At 37.3% G+C, this 22,968-nt stretch overlaps 1 protein-coding gene across 2 annotated transcripts in view; it reads right to left on the reverse strand.

Moving 5' to 3' along the window:
* PARG (poly(ADP-ribose) glycohydrolase) overlaps positions 1-22,968 on the reverse strand; it is a 131,230-nt gene that overhangs the window by 87,022 nt on the left and 21,240 nt on the right. For both annotated transcript variants that reach the window (XM_047073101.1, XM_047073102.1), the window contains one exon: positions 22,473-22,547. In XM_047073101.1, the coding sequence (XP_046929057.1) occupies positions 22,473-22,547 (75 nt within the window). The remainder of the gene's footprint in view (positions 1-22,472; positions 22,548-22,968) is intronic.

The following is a 22,968-nucleotide window of genomic DNA, read 5'->3' on the forward strand; positions in this document are numbered from 1 at the left end:
CCCTGATTTTCCTAATTGCTCCTTCTTCTGTGACTCTATAGTCACACACACATACCTGTATTATAGCACTTATTATAGCTTATTATAATTATTTACATGGTTTTTCCCTCTCATCTGTGAAACACTGCAAAGGCAGGGAATGTATTTCATACAGCTTGTATTCCAGTACCAGGCACAGTATTTAGTACTCATTGTTTGCTGAATAAAGAGTTAATGAAAAGAAAAACATCACATTTTATGTTGAAAGTATCGCTGAAAAATAGAAAGCACAAAAACTCTAAAGAAACTATAGCTCAAAGAAGGTAAAGCGATTTCCCACACTCACACTTAGTGGCATAAATCGGACTAGATGCCAGGGCTTTGTCTGCCAGGTTTTAGAGTACAGAGCACTGGCCAAGAAACTGGTAGACTATAGAGGTGCAGATCTGTACTTACTCTCTGTGTTAACAAAACATTTCTCAATTCTTTATTTCCTCATCCATAATAAGGATCATTCTAACTCTGTTTAACTTACAGAGTTATGAAGGCTCACATGTAACAGTGTTTTATGAATTCTAAAGCCCCACACACAAATGCAAAGTAACAGTAATAATCATAATCTAATGGGCCAGTAAATCACTACCTTACTGGAGCCTCCCTCTTTCTTCATCACCCCCACATCAATTAACTGCCAAGTCGTACTGACTGATCCAGCAGGAACTTACATATTCATTACCTCTTCTTAATCGCTACTACTAAGCTACCCTGACTCAGCCCCTCATCCAATCTCCCCAAGAGTGCTATAACAATCTAACTGCTGCCCTACTGCTGGCCCACCTTCAGTTTCTGCCCAAGTACACCCAGGTGTGTCCCTGCTCCACTTGAAAGCTTTCAATGCTTTTCAATGCCTTTACAATACAGTGCAAACTCTTTGAACTAATAACCAACTATTTGGCCCTAGAATGTTCATCTAGTCTTGTTTAGCACATGCACACACCACCTTCTGGGCATTTTACATACCAGGCAGCTCAGCAATTTACTCACCACTAGCACCTACCTGTGCTGCCACAGATACAATTTGTGCTACACCTGTATCTTTCTTACTCAAAAAATTTTTTAAATGTTTGCTTATTTTTGAGAGAAAGAGTAGGAGCAGGGGAGAGGCAGAGAGAGGGAGACACAGAATCCGAAGCAGGCTCCAGGCTCTGAGCGGTCAACCACAGAACCTGACCAAACTCCCAGACCGCAAGATTATGACCTGAGCCAAAGTCAGGCATTTAACCGACTGAGCCACGCAGGTGCCCCTTTCCTACTCAACTTTAAAACTTACCTAACCTTTTGATGTCCTGCTTAAACAACATGTTGCTTCAAAGTCTATCCAAATTTATTCACCAGGTAGAAGGTAACTCTCCCTCTTACAATTTATCTGTACTTTTTTTTCACAAGACACTTAAGACTTTCTGCTTTATATTGTAGTTATTTATGGATATGCCTACTCGTGCTTACTAGAAGTTCCTTTAAGACACGATTTATGTTGATTCACTATGCCTAGAACAGTGATATTCATATGTAACATTATGTAACATTCTCAATAAAAATATTTGTTAAATTAACTGACATTTTGTATCATAGTTAGGTATTTTACAAATTTTCCTCTTCCTCCTCTCTACTGTCTATGAGAATCTCCACTGCTTAGGGCAAATACTAGAGTTTCTTTCTTTCTTTCCTTCTCTTTTCTTTTCTCTTTTCTTTCCTTCCAAAGAAAAATAAATTGGAGCACCTAGGTGGCTCAGTCGTTAAGCATCTGACTTCGGCTCAGGTCACGATCTCACGGTTTGTGAGCTCCAGCCCGTCTTCCAGTAAAAACACAAGCTCCACTTTGAGTGAGCCCTGCTTCTCTTTCCTTCTCTCTCTCTCTCTCCCTCTTCTTCTCTCTCTTTGCCACTCCTCTCTTTCTGCCCCTCACTCACTTGTGGCCTCTCTCTCTCTCTCTCTCTCCCAAAAAAAGAAATTAAACTGCATATGGATTGAGCTTTCTATAATATACCTAAAACTTTTTATCTGTAATACACTTAAAATCTACTGGAGCTACCTCTAGAGCATCCCAAATCTGAGAGACAGGTTCATATTTCAGAAATTAAAAAGAAATCACTTAAGTCAGAATTATCAAGATCTTTGAGATCCACCTATTCTTCAGGGACGTTTTTAGACTATAAATTTAAATGTTAGAGAGAAAAAAAACAATTATAGCACTAAATTATGTAAGAGTAAAAAATCAACTGGAGAAGGTGAATGTTTCCTACATTTATTTGTGCGTGACTCAGGCTGACACTTTGAAGAGAAGAATGTGACAGCTTACAAGAAAACAAACTCACTCACTCCCCTTAATTTCTGAAGGCTCATGCAAGTCTGACAGGCCAACCACAGGGTGATCTCTCATGTGTATCATCCATGACAATTATGGCTTCAATAAAAATGTTCTCCAAATTTTAATAAAGCCCAATTGGTTTTCAGGAAATAGCTAGCCTAATCTCTTCATATTTAAGAAAGCGTATTTCAGAAATTAGTGAACTAATTTGTGCACCTAATTAAGGCTGTCTAAAAATTTTATCTTAAAAGCATGAAAAGAGGTATGAAATGAATGCAGTGGAAGAGGACACGGTGATATGAAAGGCTGAGCGCTAACAGGGGTCAGTGTTGGTGGCACAGGGTAAAGAGCTATGCTGAGAGGCCATCCTGCCTCTCTATTACCTTTGTTGATTTTCCTCTTCAAACAGCAATTAAGAGTTTCCCTGTGAATTTTCAAAGTGCTGTGACTAAATGTGGGAAGCACATTTAAAAAAAATCACAGCTCATTATAAGCATTTGAAATGATTTAAGGATAATACAAAAGAGGTCTTAGAGTATTTATCTTGCAACATACACTGGAAATAATCTGTACCTGTCATTATATTAATTTGATAGTTGTTTAATATGGGGAAAATCAGGCTGCTATAGACACTTCCTATTCTTCCCCATCATTGGTTATCGGGAGCAGAAGGGGGAAAAAAAAAAAAAGGAAAAAGATTGCTAATCAGCGGACTCTCATCTTATTCTGAATCTCCAAGCCCAAAGCGGAGCTCTAATTAGCCAGTACAGGGAAGAGGAAGGAGGAATGAAGTGAGAAAGAACTTTCCTGGGGATCCTCACAACTCCATTTCCAGTCTCTCCCAATCACTGTTCTATTGCTCAGGACAGAACTCTGCACTAGTTTCTTACACCATTCAGAAAACAAGCCACCAATGTCTTAAAATTCATGCATTTTTGTAGATGGGTGTGGAAATTTCGCCATTATATACTCCTAAATCGAAATAATTAACAACTAGTCTGGGAACACAACCAATTTGGGAGGAATATCTTCATCTAATTCTTAAAACAAAATATGCCTCTAATCAAAAACAGCCACATCATTTCCTACACAAATTTCATTAGATTATACATGAATAGGATTGTGTAGGTTTATGAAACATAAAGGAAGCTCTTCTCTAAACAGTATTTACTGACAATGACAATCTTTTTTCGTGCTAATAATAAAATGCACAGAGTATTCTTACCTTAGAAAGGACAAAATATAATAACACAACCTCATTATCCTTTGTCTCCAAAGAAGAATTTACTTCTCAGTACTGTTATGGTAAATGATTACTCTTTAGGGAACAATCCCACACTAGCACAAGATACTCTGATAGGTCTTTCTCATCTCTCACTCCTATTACCGTATGACTGCATGGCCATATCCATCAATCATGTTAGCAAACACAACCAAACCACAATGCTATTACGGGAGAAGCTAACACATATTTTCAATACCATATAGTCACACTATTATCCATCTTTTATAGCCAGGCAATCTGAACATGACAAGATTTCAGACAAATAGCTAATGGTAATATAAGTTTTCTTCTAGTCCTGGAAGCAAGATGAACTTAATTTGTTCAACAAATATAAGTTCAATCTTTTACTATGGTTTATATTTTTAAATTTAACAAGAATATTTTTGAACTATAAGAAATACTTTAAAATTACTTATTTTTATTTAAAAAATTTTTTTAATGTTTTTATTTTTGAGGGAAAGACTGCAAGTGAGCGAGCACAAGTAGGAGAGGGGCAGAGAGACGTGAACAGAGGATCTGAAGCAGGCTCTGCGCTGACAGCACAGAGCCCTACACAGGGCTCGAATTCACAAACCATGAGATCATGACCTGAGCCAAAGTTACACACTTAACTGACTGAGCCACCCAGGTGCCCCTTACTTATTTTTACTTTTAAGTAACTTTTAAGGTAGTTCAATGATAGCTTCTCACACATGACTGGAAAAATAATTTGCCATAATGTGCATACATAAAGTGCATACATATATATCACAGTGTTTAATTCTTAATTTAATTCTTAAATTGTACAGTATGAGTCAACAATCAATATTATAGTACAAACTTCACTCTTACTAACAAAAGGCTGAAACGCATGATTTTCCCACAAGGTGTGAGGGTGCCCCCTGGTGGCAGATTCCTTGCAGAAAACAAAGAAATGTATTAACAGAAAATAAACACTATTGCAATGAAAATATCCTTTAAAAAATTTGACCAAGTTCTACTCAACAACTCATTTATTTCAGGCAATACCCAATGTAGAAAAAATCCAAAATGTGATCAAAGAATGTTGAGAAATCTCTGAAGTTCACTGTGAAAAGATCTGACCAGCAGCGATTTCCAAGTAGCAAGACCAACAAGATATCTAACACAGAAGGAATCTGAGAGATGACTTCAGCCAGCACAGAACAAAACTTTCTAAGCTGTCCAGGATGGTAGCCATCAGCCACATGAAATGACTTAGCATTTGAAATGTGGCCAAGTGTGACTGAGCAACTGAATTTCATATTTTATTTCACTTTAAATTTTTAAAAAATGTTTATTTATTGAGAGAGAGAGAGGAGGAAGGGGCCGAGAGAGAGAGAGAGAGAGAGAGAGAGAGCATCCCAAGCAGGCTCTGCACCTGTGCTTGGGCACAGAGCCCAATGCAGGGCTCAATCTCACAAACCACGAGATCATGGCCTGAGCCAAAGTCAAGAGTTGGATGCTTAACCAACTGATCCATCCAGGCACTCCTATTTCACTTTAAATAGCCATCTAAGGCTTTGGCTACTGTTTGGACAACACAGATTTAGTCCTACTTGCTACTGCTACTCCATTGCAGAGAAAGTCACCAGAGCAATCCAAGGAAGAGTCAAAGTTTCCAGACATATGTAGAAAAGGATGGTACAAACACATATGACTAAACCTTTACCTTTTGTTTGGGGATATTTATTTATTTATTTGAGAGAGAGAGAGAGAGAGAGCGCGCGCGCACAATCAGGGGAGGGGCAGAGAGAGAGAGGGAGACACAGAACCCAAAGCAGGCTCCAGGCTCTGAGCGGTCAGCTCAGAGCCTGACGTGGGGCTCAAACCCAGGAACCACAAGATCATGACCTGAGCCAAAGTCGGTTGCTTAATCAACTAAGCCACCCAGGCACCCTTGTTTGGGCATTTTTAAGTACAACTAATTTAATTCAATTGCACTGAGCTACTTTTGGTAACTGCAATTCCTCTTAGAATACAGAGGAGTCTAAAAATGGTCCAGTATTCCTTTTGAAATAATTCTGGCTTTATAGCCTATATAAAACTGAAGATACATGATGACTTGTATAGCATTTAGCTACAAGAGTTTAAACTCAATTATCACCTGGGGTATCCATTCTTTTCTTACATGTAGAGAATAAAAAGGCAAATGGGTCCCTGAACTGTGGATTAGCTGAGTTCAGGAATCCAAAAAGAGAACAGCCCAGGTGGCCCCACATCTACTTAAGTACTCTAGTAGTATGTTGCTGTTTAGTTCAAGCACCTATTGAGTATTCACTTTGTCTGGGACATCACATTGAGCACTGTGAGGGAAAAACACAAAGGCAGACAACGCAAGGTGTCTGCCCTCCAGAAATTAACTACTTTTTAGGGTAAAAATGGCACACAAACAACCATAAGGGTTTTATGTGTGCTGGCCTTACCTTTTCTTGATACCAACTGCCAATCCCAAGTGATCAGCTATCACTTTATATAAATAATTCCTAAATCTTCCATTAACAAGCTGTCGCTTAAGACCCATATCCCACATTTTTTAAAAGTTTATTTATTTACTTTTGAGAGACAGCACGCGAGTATGCATGCGAGTGGAGGAGGGGCAGAGAAAGGACAGACAGAAAGCCAGGCAGGTTCCATACTACCAGTGCAGAGCCCATCCTGGGGCTCAAACCCACGAACCGTGAGATCATGACCTAAGCCGAAATCAGGAGTCGGATACTTAACTGACTGAACTACCCAGATGCTCTGACCCACATTTCTGTGTGATCTACTCTCCTTGACTATCTTGAAATTAGTTTAGGAAACATTTACCAAGCACCAGCCATAAGCTAGAAAACACTAAGATGCCCTGGAGAAGTTCAGCCTCAGGAAGGACGCAGACATTTAATAGATCATGCGTTATGTGGCAAACGCATGGAGGTGCATGCAGGACTACTGAAAGCACAGAGAGAAGTTTTTAGTAGATACTAGCAAGAGAGGAAAAGAGTTCTTGGAGGAGATAAAGACTGCTGGGTCTGAATAGGTGGATTAAGAGCAAGCAAACGGCATGCCAGGGAATCACAAACAACAGTCATTAGAATATCAGGTTTGGAGCAGGAAAGTGGCAAGAAATGATGCTGGAGTAGTGGCAGAGGCAAGGCCACGGAATACCATAAATATAAGAGTTGAAAATAGATGAGGTGCCACATAAGGTTTGAAGATATATGCCTCAGATAGTTCACTGTGTGTGAGCAGCATGAAGGATCGATTTGAAGGGAGCAACACTGAGCATGGGGCTCAGCTGGATGACTGTTGCAATATACCATCTGAGTCACGACAACGGCGTGGATTAAACAAGTATGGTAGAAATAGAGGTGAGGCTCAAGAAGTGTTCAGGAAGTAAAATTATGGTGTCTTAATATAAGAAGACGACAGAGAAAAAGAGCTAAAGATTTGAGTGTACCCAGCATTAAGTGGTATTTAAAGCTCTTGACACTAGGTTAAGAGATAGGGACTTAACAAAGAACAAATCAAATCACAGGAAGGTAAAGGGACATGAACAAGGACAAAGTCCATGATAGAAGTGACAGCTACACTAGCACTAAAGGATAAACAAGGTTAATCAGGCCTTTGGGAGAACGGTGATGCCAGAAAACATACAGTGACATAAGTATCCTAAGGTATAATTCCATTTTGGACTTGCTGCATTTAAGGAATGGAATAAAACTAGTGTTTCCTTTGAGATAACAAGAAAGAGACGAATAAGGAATATCCTGTTCATTGGAGGATGCTGAGTGGTATCCACAGCCTCTATCCATCAGAGGCCTGTAGCACCTCCCTTCCTGTTGTGAGAACCGAAAATGTCTCCAGGTACTGCCAAATGTCCCCTGGGAAGCAGAATCACTCCTGAATGAGAACTACCACAACCAACTATAGCAGTGAAGAGCTAAAACTGGAGTGAGAAGCACCTGGGTTGAAATCCTAGCTTTATCACTTGAGCAAGTTACTTAATCCTCTAAGCCTTGATTTTCAGTTATTTGTAAAATGGAAATGTTAGTGTTTACCTAATGGGGTAGTTGTGATAACTAAATGAGATAAAACATACCACTCACACTGTACTTAGTACATAGTAAAGCTCCCAGTTATAAGGGCCTCCACTGTCTCCACCACATAATCAAACAGGATGTTGTAGCAAACATCAAGGAGATCATCTACAGGAGGAGAGGAGGGGCGGAGGAGAAGGGGTTAAGTTTGGGAGGAAATAGGGCTAACCCTGGATGGGTAGGAGTTTGCAAGTGAATTGAAGCTCAAATGGTCTCCAATTTAGGATGTCCAGGCTCAAAGAAGGAAAGGATTATAAAGGAAGATGGAAGTCAACTACAGGGAAAGAAGTTGAGTATTTGGCTGCTCAACCAGTGAGCTGTGATAGTAATTAACTTTCCACTCCCAATGGAAGATGCCTTTGTGCTACAGATTGAATGCTTTTGTCCTCTCAGAATTCATATGTTGAAACCTATTCCTCCAATGCAATGGTATTTGAATGTGGGAACTTAGGGAGGTTAATTAAGTCATGAAGGTGCAGATGTCATGAATGGGATTAGTGCCTTTATAAAATATAAAAGAGACCTTAGAGAGCTCCCTTGCTCCTGCCTTGTAAGACAGCCATCTATGAAACAGCAAGCATGGTCTCACCAAACACCAAATCTGCCAACACCTTCATCTTAGCCTTGACATCCTCCAGAACTGTAAGAAATAAATTTCTGTTGCTTATACACCACCCAGTTTATTGTATTCTGATATTAGCAGCCTGAATGAACTAAAACACCTTGTTCATATCTGAGCTGGGCTTCCCAGGGTGGAAGTGGATCAGACCAATAGCATTACTTGGGCCTTCATTTGAAAATATTCCATATTTCACTATGCTGGAAATGGTTCTTATTGCAGAAAATGTCTTTTCATAGTGCTTTTCAAGTAATCAAAGAGCATCTGAGGCAACAAGGTACTATGCCACTAAGCTTACTAAAAACTTCTTTAACACTATAAAGAATTATTGCTCAGACAGCTTAAACCCTGACTGCCTTGTGCCGTGAATCTTTACCTGTCATTTACCATAGTAATAAGTCACAGGTACATACTTTTTACGACTAGTACCAACAGTAAAATATGGAGAAGATTATTAGCTCAGTCCTCATTAGATGCAGCTACAATACTCTGCTGCTACTAAAGAAGTACTCCCTGAATCAAGAGGACAATGGACCTATTTAGCCCTTATTACCTAGTTTACCACACTGTGTATATAGATTACACATTGAAACAGTATATAAATTTGAAAAGCAGGTTGACATTCTGTTTTTATTTCCTTTTATCTTCAGATATTGCATACCACAAAAATCCTTCCAGTTGTTAAATATGACCTTACATGCAAATAAAAGTGTTAGCAGCTTACTTAAAAGAAATATAGGGGCGCCTGGGTGGCTCAGTCGATTGTGCATCTGACTTCGGCTCAGGTCATGATCTCGCAGTTTGTGAGGTCGAGCCCCATGTTGGGCTCTGTGCCGACAGCTCAGAGCCTGGAGCCTGCTTCAGATTCTGTGTCTCCCTCTCTCTCTGCCCCTCCCCTGCTTGTGCTCTGTCTCTCTCTGTCTCTCAAAAACGAATAAATGTAAAAAAAAAAAAAAAATTTTTTTTAAAAAGAAAGAATTTATTTTTAATGAGTAGGAGAATAAGAAGAGTAAATGTAAATTAATTTAGTAGGAATTATAAATCGAGGCATTACGGCCAATTGAATAAAAACAAAACAAAACACACTTCAAGCTAGTTGAGAGAAATATAAATCATGAAACAGATTAAAACAGAATTATTATCACCCCTCTACCAGGTAATAAAATCAATGCCACAGCAACATTGAAAAGTAATGGTTTCCATAGTTATTTGAACCAAATGATTAAGGCTGGAGTTACAGGACATTAATGTACTAGCTTTATTTCATTATTAGAATACAGGAGAAATTCTACTGAATGGATTCTTACTTTTAGGTATCTATAATTTTCATCCTCCTTGTCCTCTACACACACAAATACAATACAGTGTTTCACAAACACAAAATAACAACACTAATTTCATCAATGACCCAGTGCATGGAAGGTTCAACCAAAACTGATTATTCATAATAACTCAAAAAGTTTATAAAGCAAGGTGCCTCATTCCAACTGGAACAATTAGTCCTATGGAATACGCACTATTTAAAATAAATCATGAATTTTATACCCTCAATGTATGCTCCAATCCAAAAGCATACCTTAACCACACCAGGGGGGAAGTCTACATATTTCACATGAGTCTAAAATTTAATATTTCAGTGACTACGATTAGCTCTCTTTTGGCTCTTCCAGTTCTCATGAATTAAATTAAGTCAAGCTGTAAAGCAATGCAGACCGTATTGATTCTAGAGACTGTGAGTCACCAGGGGAAGAAGCCCAAAAAGGCTAAATTTCCACTGAACTCCAAATCAGAGGTTTGAAAGTTAGAGAGATAAAGACATTAGCTGTAGTCTTATGAAACATTCAAGGCTGCTTTCATTTGATTAGGAATTTGCTACAGGCTTTTTATGACAAATATAACAAGGACACTTTAAATCTTTTAAGCTTTGAAGAAAGATCCAGAAAACAGATTAGCTATGAAGAACTGCATTTAATTGGAAACCAATGAGGAATGTGTTCATATACATTCATGAATTACTTCTGCATTACAAAAAAAAAAAAAAAAGGCTATCGTTGCCACAATCTTTATTGGTTATAGGTTAAAGAAATTTGCTCTGATCTGAAATGGTAATTACGACAACCTGTTGCCTTACGTCACTATTTCCCAAACTATTCTAGAAAACACTAACATTCCATGAAATGTTTATAGAGCGGGGGGGGGGGGGGGGGGGGGTAGGGAGCACTGTCAAGAGAAAAAAGAAAAAAATCCTCTAATATTTTTATTCTAAAATTTTTAACAGAGAAAAAATACTAAGCATATCCAACATAATTATTAAATAAGCTGTCCTTAACAGTATGTCATGCCCCAGAAAGCCAGGAAGCCCACAAGATACCATTTATATACAAATGTACTGATGCTCAAATGATACGTAAAATGCTACTATTGCGTTTTATGCTATGCAATGACAAGTGACTTATGCTATGATTTTTGCCTAATAACTTCAACATATCTTAACTTTCTATCACATAAAAAATCTATGAATCAAAACTTAACAATTTCTTCCAGTCATGACATCATATATGTAAGATAAACTTTTTCTGTAATCCTATTTTTTTTAATGTTTATTTATTTGTATTTTTGAGACAGAAAGGAGAACACGAGCAGGGGAGGGGCAGAGAAAGAGGGAGACAGAGAATCCCAAGCAGGCTTGCACTCTCAGTGCAGACCCCAATGCAAGGCTTGAACCCACAAACCATGAGATCATGACCTGAGTCAAAATCAAGAGTCAGACATTCAACCAACTGAGCCAGCCAGGCGCCCCCAATTTTTTTTTTTTTTAATTTGAGAGAGAGAGAGAGAGAGCACGTGCATGCGTGCAACCCAGGAAGAGGGGCAGAGAGAGAGAGACAGAGAGACAGGGAGAGAAGGAGGGAGAGGGAGAGAAGAGAGAGAATCCCATGCAGGCTCCATGCTTAGCACAGAGCCCGACATAGGGCTTGATCCCACCACCCTGGGATCATGACCAGAGTGGAAATCAAGAGTCAATGTTCAACTGACTAAGCCACCCAGATGCCCCTATAATCTAGTTTAATACAAGCTCATCTTTGTTTTTTGAGTTTCTATAATTTTTTAAACTATCAATAATTATAATTTTTAACGTATTGTTCACACACGTTCAAAATATTTTAAATACAGATATAACAGTATATCCCTCAATCTTGGAAATAATGAATTCTAATGTACTTGTCTTTAAAATTTTAAATTACAGAGCACCTGGGTGGCTCAGTTGGTTAAGTGTCTGATTCTTGATTTTGGCTCAGGTCATGATCTCATGGTTTGTGAGTTCAAGCCCCACACTGGGCTCCATGTTGTCAGTGTGGAGACTGCTTGGGATTCTCTCTCTCCTTCTTTCTCTGCTCCTCCCCACCCCTCATGTGTGTATACACCCTCTCTAAATAAATAAGTTAAGGGGCGCCTGGGTGGCTCAGTTGGTTAAGTGTCTGACTTTGGCTCAGGTCATGATCTCACAGTTCGTGAGTTTGAGCCCCGCGTAGAGCTCTGTGCTGACGGCTCAGAGCCTGGAACCTGCTTCAGATTCTATGTCTCCCTCTCTCTCTGCCCCTCCCCAGCTTGTACTCTGTCTCTCTCTTTCAAAAATAAATAAACGTTAGAAAATTTTTTTAAATAAATAAATAAATTTTAAAAAACTTTAAAACAAAACAAAACTGGTTTTCAAAGAGGAATATATTACTAGCCTAATCACAGCAACAAAACCTTTCTACTTTAAAGTGTAAGTTTTTCCATCTTTTATTTGTAAATGTCTACTCATTCCTGTACTCCTACCTCTCACTCTCTACTTTAGCAGTCACAGATGTAATAATAATAATCATAATCATAATAATAATCCCCTCATCTTGTTATTTATGGCAGCCTTTATGGATAAACCAACAGAAGTGAGGAAATAAGAGGCCTATTCATTCCTATATTTTCTATCCAGACATAAAATGGAACATGGATATGAAAATAAAATAATCACTAAAAACTTCAGGTTTCCTTTCAACAACTAATCCATTTGCTGAAAAAGTTTGCTGCTTAAGTCAGTTTTAGAATTTAAAGTTCTTTATATTGAATAAATTAACATTTACATTTATTGTGAAGTGTATTTTCAAGAAATACATAGAATATATATACACACATATATATACATACATATATATGGTCTAATGAATATTCATAAAGCAAACATCCATTTTTTAACTACCACCCAAGTCCAAACACAGAAGCCAGGATCACAGAAACAGAAGTAGTCTCTCTTAAACATACCCCCTCACACATAACCCTCTGGAATTACTGGAGCTTTAATGTGTCATGTAAATTACACAAGTTAACTCACTGAGAATGAAAAGAAATAGTGTCACAGATGTTATAATATGGAACTATTTAAGACATCTCTAAAATGCATTAATGGAGAACCTTTTCTAATATATAGGACATTTTGTTAAACTTTCCTGTGAAAAAAATGCTAGTAATGACAATTTATTTAGAATATAAATTATAGAAATGCTTGGATTTAATTTCGTGGAACACCACACAGGAGGACCATGAAACACAGATTATTTGTTCCTAGCACTTTCAACAGCTGGCAATGAGGAAGACCAATATTAGCACTCAAGATGCAAAAAAAAAAACACTAACTAATGGCCATTTCAACTCACTAGCATCTAAATATCTAACTGTAAATTACAAAATAACACATAGATCTCTGTGATCTTTGCTAGATTCTGACAGAAGTAAAAACTCACTCTCATCCCAAATAAGGATGCTCACATAGAAGGATTAGCAGGATTCTAGGTCTTTTACTTCTTGCATTAAATACTAGTGTAAATATTAGGTAAAACTGGACCATGGAATGACACTAAATGACTGTGGATATTAACACCTCCTTTTATAAAGGTTTAGTTGCAAAATCAAATATGCACAGAATTAGCCAAAGCAAGGTTTTATTAACAGCTCCAAAATAAACTTAACTTTTGCAGTTAAAATATTAAAATTAGTATGATGTTAAATTTCAACTTTATTTTTTTCCTTACAAAGGCACTCAGAGTTCAATGTGACATTTAAGTAAACAATTTCCAAAAGACTGCTAATAAACAACATTTAAGAAGCACTCCTACTCTAAAATGTGGACACAGATAATACCAAGCAAATATAATTCATTTATAATTTAAAACCTAGCCAACAATTGTTTCCCTCGCATTGAAGACCTCATTTTCCTCCTCCAATCCCATTAGCACATATGTCTAACATTTCTTCTAACCACTGCGGGCCTGGGCAATGTTATCTCTGTGGGCTGTGACATGGTAAAGATCTAGGTTATTAATATCTTTGGAGATCTGATGGACAGAAAAACACACAACTGTATTAAACATCCAAGGTCTTCCATTAAGTACACTGATGACAAGAGAATAATAGTCACAACAAGGAAGAACACCCTTGAATCTCGAGATATGCTTTACACTAACAGATGTCCTTAAATCCCTAACACTGGAATGGCTGAGCAAATGATCTATCAATTTAATGGAGTATTATACAACAATTAAGACTAAAGATGAGGAGGAGCACCTGGGTGGCTCAGTCGGTTAAGCATCCGACTCTTGGTTTCAGCTCAGGTCACAATCTCACGGTTCATGAATTCAAGACCCGCATTGGGCTCTGTGCTGACAGTGCAGAGCCTGCTCGGCATTGTGTCTCCTTCTCTCCCTTTACCCCTCCCCCACTCACACTGTCTCTCTTCTCAAAACTAAACTTAAAAAAAAAAAAAAAGACGAAAGATGACAGGCACCTGGGTGGCTCAATCAATGGAATGTCTGATTCTTGGTTTTGGCTCAGGTCATGAGTTTGAGGTTCATGGGATGAGCCCCACATCAGGCTCTGCACCGAAAGTGTGGAGCCTGCTTGGGATTCTCTCTTTCCTCTCTTTCTGCTCCCCCCCAAAGTAAATAAACATTAAAAAAAAAAAAAAGACTAAAGATCAGTTGAGCGTCTGACTTTCTTTCGCTCAGGTCACGATCTCATGGTTTGTGGGTTCGAGCCCCGCATCGGGCTCTGTGCTGACAGCTCAGAACTTGAAGCCTGGTTCGGATTCTGTGTCTCCCTCTCTCTCTGTCCCTTCCCTGTTCACACTCTGTGTCTGTCTCTCCCTCTCTCTCAAAAATAAAAATTAAAAAAAGTTTTTTAAAGACTAAAGATGATAAAAAACTCTGTAACATAATTTTATAACATATCCTAAAATATCTTAAATATATTCTTATATCTAAATATAACTACAAAATATTAAATATATATACAAAGACTTGAAAAAAATAAATGAATATTTGGTAAAGTTATAGGGACTCCTCCAACCATCTGCACATTTACAAAGTGAAAAAAAGCAGAAGGTCAAAAATGCAATACCTCCTCTCTCTAAAGAACTGTAAAACTATCATCAGCACCTTGGTAATCACCTCATATTTATGGTCTACACTAAACACACCAAAACTTGCTATATATTACCCTTACAGGAATGCTTCTGGGCAAGGTCACCTGATAAAGGGGAAACAAGGTCCTGTCTGAGTACTTTGATTAAGAAGAGAGATAAAAAAAAAATGACTACTTTACCTCATAGCAAGGTGACAGGTATTTTAATCAATGGCATGTTTTACTGCCATCATAAAATGTCAGATTTAACATTACTTTTTACCAAAATTAACAACTGTATCCAATTTAAACCCAGAAAATTACAAAATACAAATAAATCATGTATATATGACAATTGAAGTGATAAAGATGATATCAGTTTGGTCAACTTTGCATCAAAAATGAGATCTCTGTAAGAGTAAGAGATACATAGATTCAAGGATATTCTGATACCAGCATAAGTCTTCTGTTACTTAATTTATGCCTGCCGCTTAACTGACTGAGCCACCCAGGCGCCCCATATGCCTGCCATTTAGTATCACACAGGTCAAAAACTTGATAAGGTAACCCTCCCTGTATTACTGGTCCTACCTCAAAATGCAAAATTGGTTTGGATCCTATTAATATCATAAAAATTGGCCTTCACAGCTAACTCCTTGCAGAAATTAACAAGCTGACCCTAAAATTCATGTGGAAATGCAAAAGATTGAAAATGGCCAAAACAAACTAGAAAAGGAACAAAGTTGGAAGACTCACACTTCCCAGTTTAAAACTTACTTCAAAGTTTAGTAATCAAAACTGTGTGATAGGGGCATAAAGACAGACATATAGATCAATGGAACAGAACTGAGAGCCCACATAAATGTTTATGGTCAATTGGTTTTTGAAAGAATGCCAAGAAAAATCAATAGGGATAAGAATAGTCTTTTCAACAAATGGTTCTGGGACAACCAGATATCCACATACAAAATAACGAAATTAGATCTCTACAATATATGAAAAATAACACAAAATGGATACCCATCTGCAAAACAATAAAAGTGGGCTCCTAATTCATACCATATACATATTAACTCAAAATGGGTCTTGGACCTAAGCGTAAGAGCTAAAACCATAACATTTGTGGATGTAGGGGCACACGGGTGGCTCACTTGGTGAAGCACCTGACTTTGGCTCAGGTTATGATCTCAGAGTTCATGGGTTCAAGCCCCGTGTCAGGCTCTGTGCTGCTCAGAGCCTGGAGGTTGCTTCAGATTCTGTGTCTCCATCTCTCTCCGCCCTTCTCCCACTCACACTCTGTCTTGCTCTCAAAAATGAATAAACATTTAAAAAAAAAATCATGGAAGAAAACAAAGGAGTAAATCTTTGTGACTTTGGATTAGCTTTTTAGATATGACAACAAAAACAGAGACAAAAAAAAATCAGACTTTGTCAAATTTTTAAAAAATTTATGCTTCGAAGGATACAAGAAAATGAAAAGACAACCTATAAAATAGAAAATATCTGCAAATCATATTCTGATAAGGAACTTAAAACTTAAAGGACACTTACAACTCACTAATAAAAAAACAGGGTGCCTGGGTGGCTCAGTCGGTTGGGCATCCAACTACGGGTCAGGAGCCTGCTTCAGATTCTGTGTCTCCCTCTCTGCCCCTCCCCAGCTCACACTGTCTCTCTCTCTCTCTCTCTCTCTCTCTCTCTCTCTCTCTCTCTCAAGAATAAACATAAATAACATAACATAAAATATAAAATAAAATAAAATAAAATAAAATATAAAATAAAATAAAATAAAAAACAAATAATTAGGGTGCCTGGATGACTCAGTTGGTTAAGCATCCCACTTCGGCTCAAGTCATGATCTAACGGTTTGTGAGGGTTTGAGTTCGAGCCCCGTAAGGGGCTCTGCATTGGTGATGTGGAGCCTGCTTGGGATTCTTTGTCTCCCTCTCTCTCTCTCAAAATAAATAAATAAACTTAAAAGCAACAACAAATAACCCAATTTTTTCAAAAGCACAAAAGATTTGAATGGATATTTCTCAAAAGAAGCTATACAAATGGCCAATAAGCACATGAAAAGATGTTTAACATCAGTCATTAGAGAAATGCAAACCATTTCTGGTGTGAGATACTTCTTCACACCAACCAGAATGGCTAAAATCAAAAGGACACACATTAACAAGCAAGAAATCCTTGTGCATTGTTGGCATGATTATGTAACAATGTAGCCACTTTAATCAACAGTCTGACAGCTCTTTAAAATATGAAACAAGTTACCACACAATCCAACAATTTCTAGGTATACATTCAAGAGAAGTGAAGAAATATGCCCACACAAAAACCTACACATAAATGTTCACAGCAACACTAATGATAATAGCCAAAAAGTCAAAACAACCCAAACATCTATCAACTTATCAATGGATAAACAACATGCGGTATACTCACACAATGGAATATTATTCAGCAATAAAAAGGTATCAAGTATTTGATACATGTTACAACATAGGTAAACTTGTAAACATCGTGCTAAGTGAAAGAAGTCAAGGGATTTCACAGACTATTTGTGTAATATATTTCCTTTAACTATCTCTCCTCTATACATTTTACACTCTACCACTCAAATACCATGTCCTCTATAATATCTGTCCCGTGACCCAAATAAAACTCTCTTCCCCTTCCATGACCCACTAGACTCTATTATAGTCATCTACGGACATGCTTTCTGACGATTAAGACTGTCAATCAATTCCCCATCTTTAATAATACAATGCCTTCTATATAAGAGTGTTCAGTGTTCTTTAAGGGACAAACACCATCACAATACAAAAAACACAGGCCTTAAAGTCTAAGAGTCCTTCATATATTCAATGAATGGTTACTGGTCAGCTATTTTGGCTGGAACTGAACTGAGCTCAAATCTAGATTCCCCAAGGGGCACCTGGGTGGCTCAGTCGGTTAAGCGATCAACTTCAGCTCAGGTCATGATTTCATGGTTTGTGAGTTCGAGCCCCGTGTTGAGCTCTGTGCTGTCAGCTCAGAGCCTAGAACCCTGCTTCAGATTCAGTATCTCCCTCAATCTCTGCCCTTCCCCCACTCAAACTGTCTCTCTGTCTCAATAAGTTTTTAAAAATTAAAAAAAAAATCTAGGGGCACCTGGGTGGCTCGGTTAAACATCCGACTTCGGCTCAGGTCACGATCCGACAGTTCAGGAGTTTGAGCCCCGCATCAGGCTCTGTGCTGACAAGCTCAGAGCCTGGAGCCTGCTTTGGATTCTGTGTCTCCCTCTCTCTCTCTACCCCTGCCCCACTCACACTCTGTCTCTGTCTCTCAAAAAGTGAATAAACGTTTAAAAAAAATTTTTGTTTAAATCTAGATTCCTCAATACTTCATTGGTGAATTCATTCAATATTTGTATAATGTTGACCAAATTACTTAAGCTCTCTAAATCTACTTTCCTCTCTAAATTGAATGTACTATCTATATTTTACAAAAATGTTTGAGGATTAAATAATATATTCCTTTTAGTAATATGTCTTCAATGAATACTGTTTCCTTTTTTCCTCCTTTCCTCAAAAGTAGCTGAACACATTTCTTCTGGTCTATGAAAAAAATGTAATATTTAGAGGATATACCCAGGAAAAAAATGATCTCAAACTTTAAAAGCAAGTAATTTCAAATTTATAATATGTATTATAAACCTCATGTTTTATTAGTAAAATTACCTGCTTAGAGTCTGAGAAGTAATGTCATTTCAACTACAGAGTTCTCATTCCCATAATACCACTAGGTTCCTAGAAAATTACTTTATCCTAACCAAGAGTTACTCTTCTAAGAGGCTTGAATTATCTTATAGGAACACTTTCCTAGGCAACAAATTTAGCAAACATAGTAAGACTCTGCAGAAGATACTATACAGGGTGCTTTATGTGTTATCACACTTTGGAAGTCTAAATATATAGAGGGGGGCACTGCACTACAGGACTCACACATTGAGAGGAGAACTGAAAACCAACACAACCTTCTAGAAAGGTGAATTGTTAGTATGTATTGAAGGCCTAAAAAACCAACATACCTTTTGATCCAATGATTATATTTCTATATCCTGAGGAAATAATCACTGATACAAAAGATTCAGGCACCGGGATGTACACTGTAAAATAATATTTTTAAAAATCCATATTTAGGGGCGCCTGGGTGGCTCAGTTAAGCATCCAACTTCAGCTCAGGTCATGACCTCACAGGTTTGGTTTGTGAGTCTGTGCCCCGCATCTACTTGAGATTTTCTCTCTCTCTCCCTCTCTACCCCTTCCCCACTCATGCTTTTTCTCTATTCAAATAAACAAACTTAAAAAAAAAATCCACATTTAATATGCACAGGTGGATAAAATTACATTTTTTTTTAAATGTTAAGAGTATTGTTTCTGGGAAGCAAAATCATGGACAATTTTTATTGTTTTGTTTATTTCTACAATTCAGATAGTGTTAATGATTAAAAAAAAAACCCTTTTTTTAAAAGCAGTAAAACAAACTTTTCACAGGTAAAAAAGTAATAACATATTTGATTATTGCTCCAGAATTTTAAGTGATTTCAGATACATTAGTCAGCTAGATCCTTAAAACATGACATTAAGGTAGAGTAAGTGGTTATTTTGTTAACAAATAAGGACACTAAGGCTGAAGTCACGTGGCCTGCCCAAGTTTATACAGAGTTGAGACTAAGAACCCATGATTCTCTCTTTTTTTTTTAAGAGCCATTTTTTAAAATATTTATTTTTGAGAAAGCACAAGTGGGGGAGGGACAGAGAGAGAAGGACAGGAGATCTGAAGCAGGCTGAGCAGATGTGCCCAATGTGGGGCTTGAACTCACAAACTGGGAGATCATGACCCGAGCCAAGCCAAGGTCAGAACCTCAACTGACTGAGCCACCTAGGTGCCCCCCTATGATTCTCATTTCCAATTCTATGATCTTTTCTGCACCAGTGGTTCTCAAAGTAAGGTTCCCAAACCAGCAGCAACAATATCACCTATGAACCTGTTAGAAATGCAAAATGTCTCAGGTCCTACCCCAGACCTAGTTAATCAGATTCTCAGAGAGGATGGTGGGCTACAATCTGCATTCTAACAAGCCCTCCAGGATTCAGATACATAATAAATCTAAGAGCCACTGCTGTATATCATGCTGTCTCATTCTTTATGAGATAATAAAAATATTTCTGGGAAAAAAAGGATGGTGGTATTATTTATACCACTGTCAATTGCATTATATTTTTAGGCTCTTCCAAATTAACAGGAAGTAGTGACTACACAGATTGACAATAGTCTTAATGTGTAATTACTGACAATGTAATTAACCACTTTCTTTTAAATTACCAGCAACAGTCCAAAAGGACAGACAGATCTTCCATATAATAACATCACAAGAAATGAACTGATAAGAACATTGGAACATCACTAGCTAAAAATGCTCAGAAAAGAGTCTGTTATATTTAGGTACGTTGTATGCATTACAGGATATAGGAGCAGGAATCAGAAAAACAACAATTTTTATTAACTTGAACCATTACTTTTTAATAGTCTCCTGACTTTGGTATCCCTGAAAACCAGTATGACTACTTGATCTGTTGAAATCCAGTCTATAATACTTAAGGAGCACTCACTATATGTAAGGCATTATGTATGTGCTACAGGAAACACAAAACTAAGAAATGACACAGTCTCTGTTCCACAAAACTTTTAATGTCGTAGAGGATGTCAACATCTCATCAAGAATAAAGCAAGGCAAAGAGAGAGTGCCACAAGATAAATTTAAAAATCCACATGGAAATTCAAAGAAAGGTGACATCTCATTTTGGAGGGATCAGAAAGGAAAATGTGAGTCTGGGGAGACAGAATTTCAACAGAGGTAAGTGGCATATCAGTCTTTTATTACAGAAAAAATGAGGCAGCAAGTAGGAGGGAAGGATGTGTGCCGAGGGATATCATATTCTGATTGCAGACAATAGTGGAAAGAACACTGCTCTAGTTACAGTATCCTGTCATGAACAAACTATGTCACTTTGGCCAAGAAAGCCCATCTCTAAATCGCAACCACTCGTTTATGATAGGAATAACGATAATTATGTTATTTGCCTCAGAGTCATTTATCTGAAAAAAAGGCCAAAGAGGGAAAGGTCTCAATATAAAATACATAGGACAAGTTCAAAGTTCAATATTTATTCTCTATTAGGTAAGACAGAATTGTGTAAAATTGAAAATATTTCATTCAAAATGTTCCCGCTCCAAAATCAGTACTAATTATTAGTAAATGGAGCATAAGTAATATGGATAACTAAAAATAATGTGAGCAAAAGAATCAAATTGTACAAACATAAGAAAATGGACTCTATATACAAGTTATCTTTCTTTGGGGGGCTTACTTACCTAGCAAAAGTAATTAGCAGTTTCTTCTAAAACTAAAAATACATTTATCAAACAATTCAAAATCACACTCTTGGGCATTTATCCCAGAGAAATGTTTGTGCACTATGTTCTTACAAAAACCTGCACGTGAAAGTTCTAAGTAGTTTTAGTTGAAACAGCAAAAAACTGGAAACAACCCAAATGTCCTGAAATCATCTATAGTTAAAGTGTGATACATCCATATCATGGAATGTTATTTAGCAATAAAAAGGAACAAACTATTGGTGGATTCAAAGGAATTATATTGAGTGAGAAAAGGCAATTTGAAAAGGTTACACACTGTAACCTTTCTGAAATAACAAAATTATAAAGATGGAGAACAGACAGTGGTTGCTGGAAGTTAGGTGGGAATTTGTGTGGCAATAACAGGCAGCACCAGTGAGCACTGTGGTGATGGAATAGCTCTGTACCTTGACTGTGGTGTGGTTACACAAAGCTATGGTTATATAACTACACTCACAAATGAGTACAGGTATAACTGATAAAATCTAAATAATCCTTTATGTCAACTTCCTGGGTTTGGTAATGTATTGTATTTATTTAAGCAACTGACATCAGGGAAGGTGGGATGAAGTGTGCACAGGACCTCCCTGCACATTTCTTTGCAATTTCACATGAATCTATCATTATTTCAAAATAAAATGTTAAAAAAAAAGGTATACTCTTATTTTTTCAAATAGCAGTGGATGACACCTATTCTTCCAACACTACTATGAAAGTGGTATTCTTACCCATTGAAGATGGTATACAAAATTACTACAATTTCCTGTGGAAAATAATTTTACAACATAAACCCAGAGCCATAAAAAGTTTTTTTGTGTCCTTTGACCTAGCCATCTACTTACTGGGAATCACCTAAACAAACAATATCAAATCTGGGAAAACATATATATATATGTATGTGTGTCTATGTGTACACACACACACACACACACACACACACGTAAAGATGTTACTACACTGTAATTGAGAACAGAGTAAAACTGAATGCAACCTTGATGTTTCTAATCATGACGTATCAAGTAGCCATTAATAATGATGATTGTATAACAATATAACAGTATTCTCTTCATGAGAGAAAAAAGAAAAATTCAAAATTAGCAGCTAAAATATACATATAACAGGAAATATTTTTCACAAAAATAAAGGATAGTAATTATGTTAGTGTGAAAGATTTATGGGTATTTTTCTCAAAATTTTTACAGACTTACATCATTTTCATAGTTAAAGAAATAAGCATACTTTTACCTTATCCCAGAAATCAACCAAAGCTGTGAAGTCCCATTTCTTAGAATATGCCACATTATATTTCAAAATAGCATCCTATGGAAAAAGCATAAACAAAACCTCATGACACAGTCAAGTAATTTATTTATGAATAACCTTTCTCCTTTATGAACTACTTCCAGTAAATTTCTTAACCAGCATTAATCTTCCTCTTACCATTAGCTACTCCACATCAGTAGCTATGAACAAACAGAATACACACTAATTTATTATTCACTTAAGAAAAATGAGATTAGAGGGGCGCCTGGGTGGCTCAGTTGGTTGAGCGTCCGACTTCGGCTCGGGTCATGATCTCAGAGTTCGTGAGTTCGAGCCCCACATCAGGCTCTGTGCTGACAGCTCAGAGCCTGGAGCCTTCTTCGGATTCTGTGTCTCATTCTCTTTGCCTCTCCACAATTTGTGCTCTGTCTCTGTCTCTCAAAAATAAATAAATGTTAAAAAAAAAAAATTTAAAAGA

This window comes from Lynx rufus, unplaced genomic scaffold (assembly GCF_022079265.1).
Source record: "Lynx rufus isolate CCGP_SWC_20201006 ecotype Redwood Valley unplaced genomic scaffold, mLynRuf1.p SCAF_11, whole genome shotgun sequence".
NCBI classification, from domain to species: domain Eukaryota; kingdom Metazoa; phylum Chordata; class Mammalia; order Carnivora; family Felidae; genus Lynx; species Lynx rufus.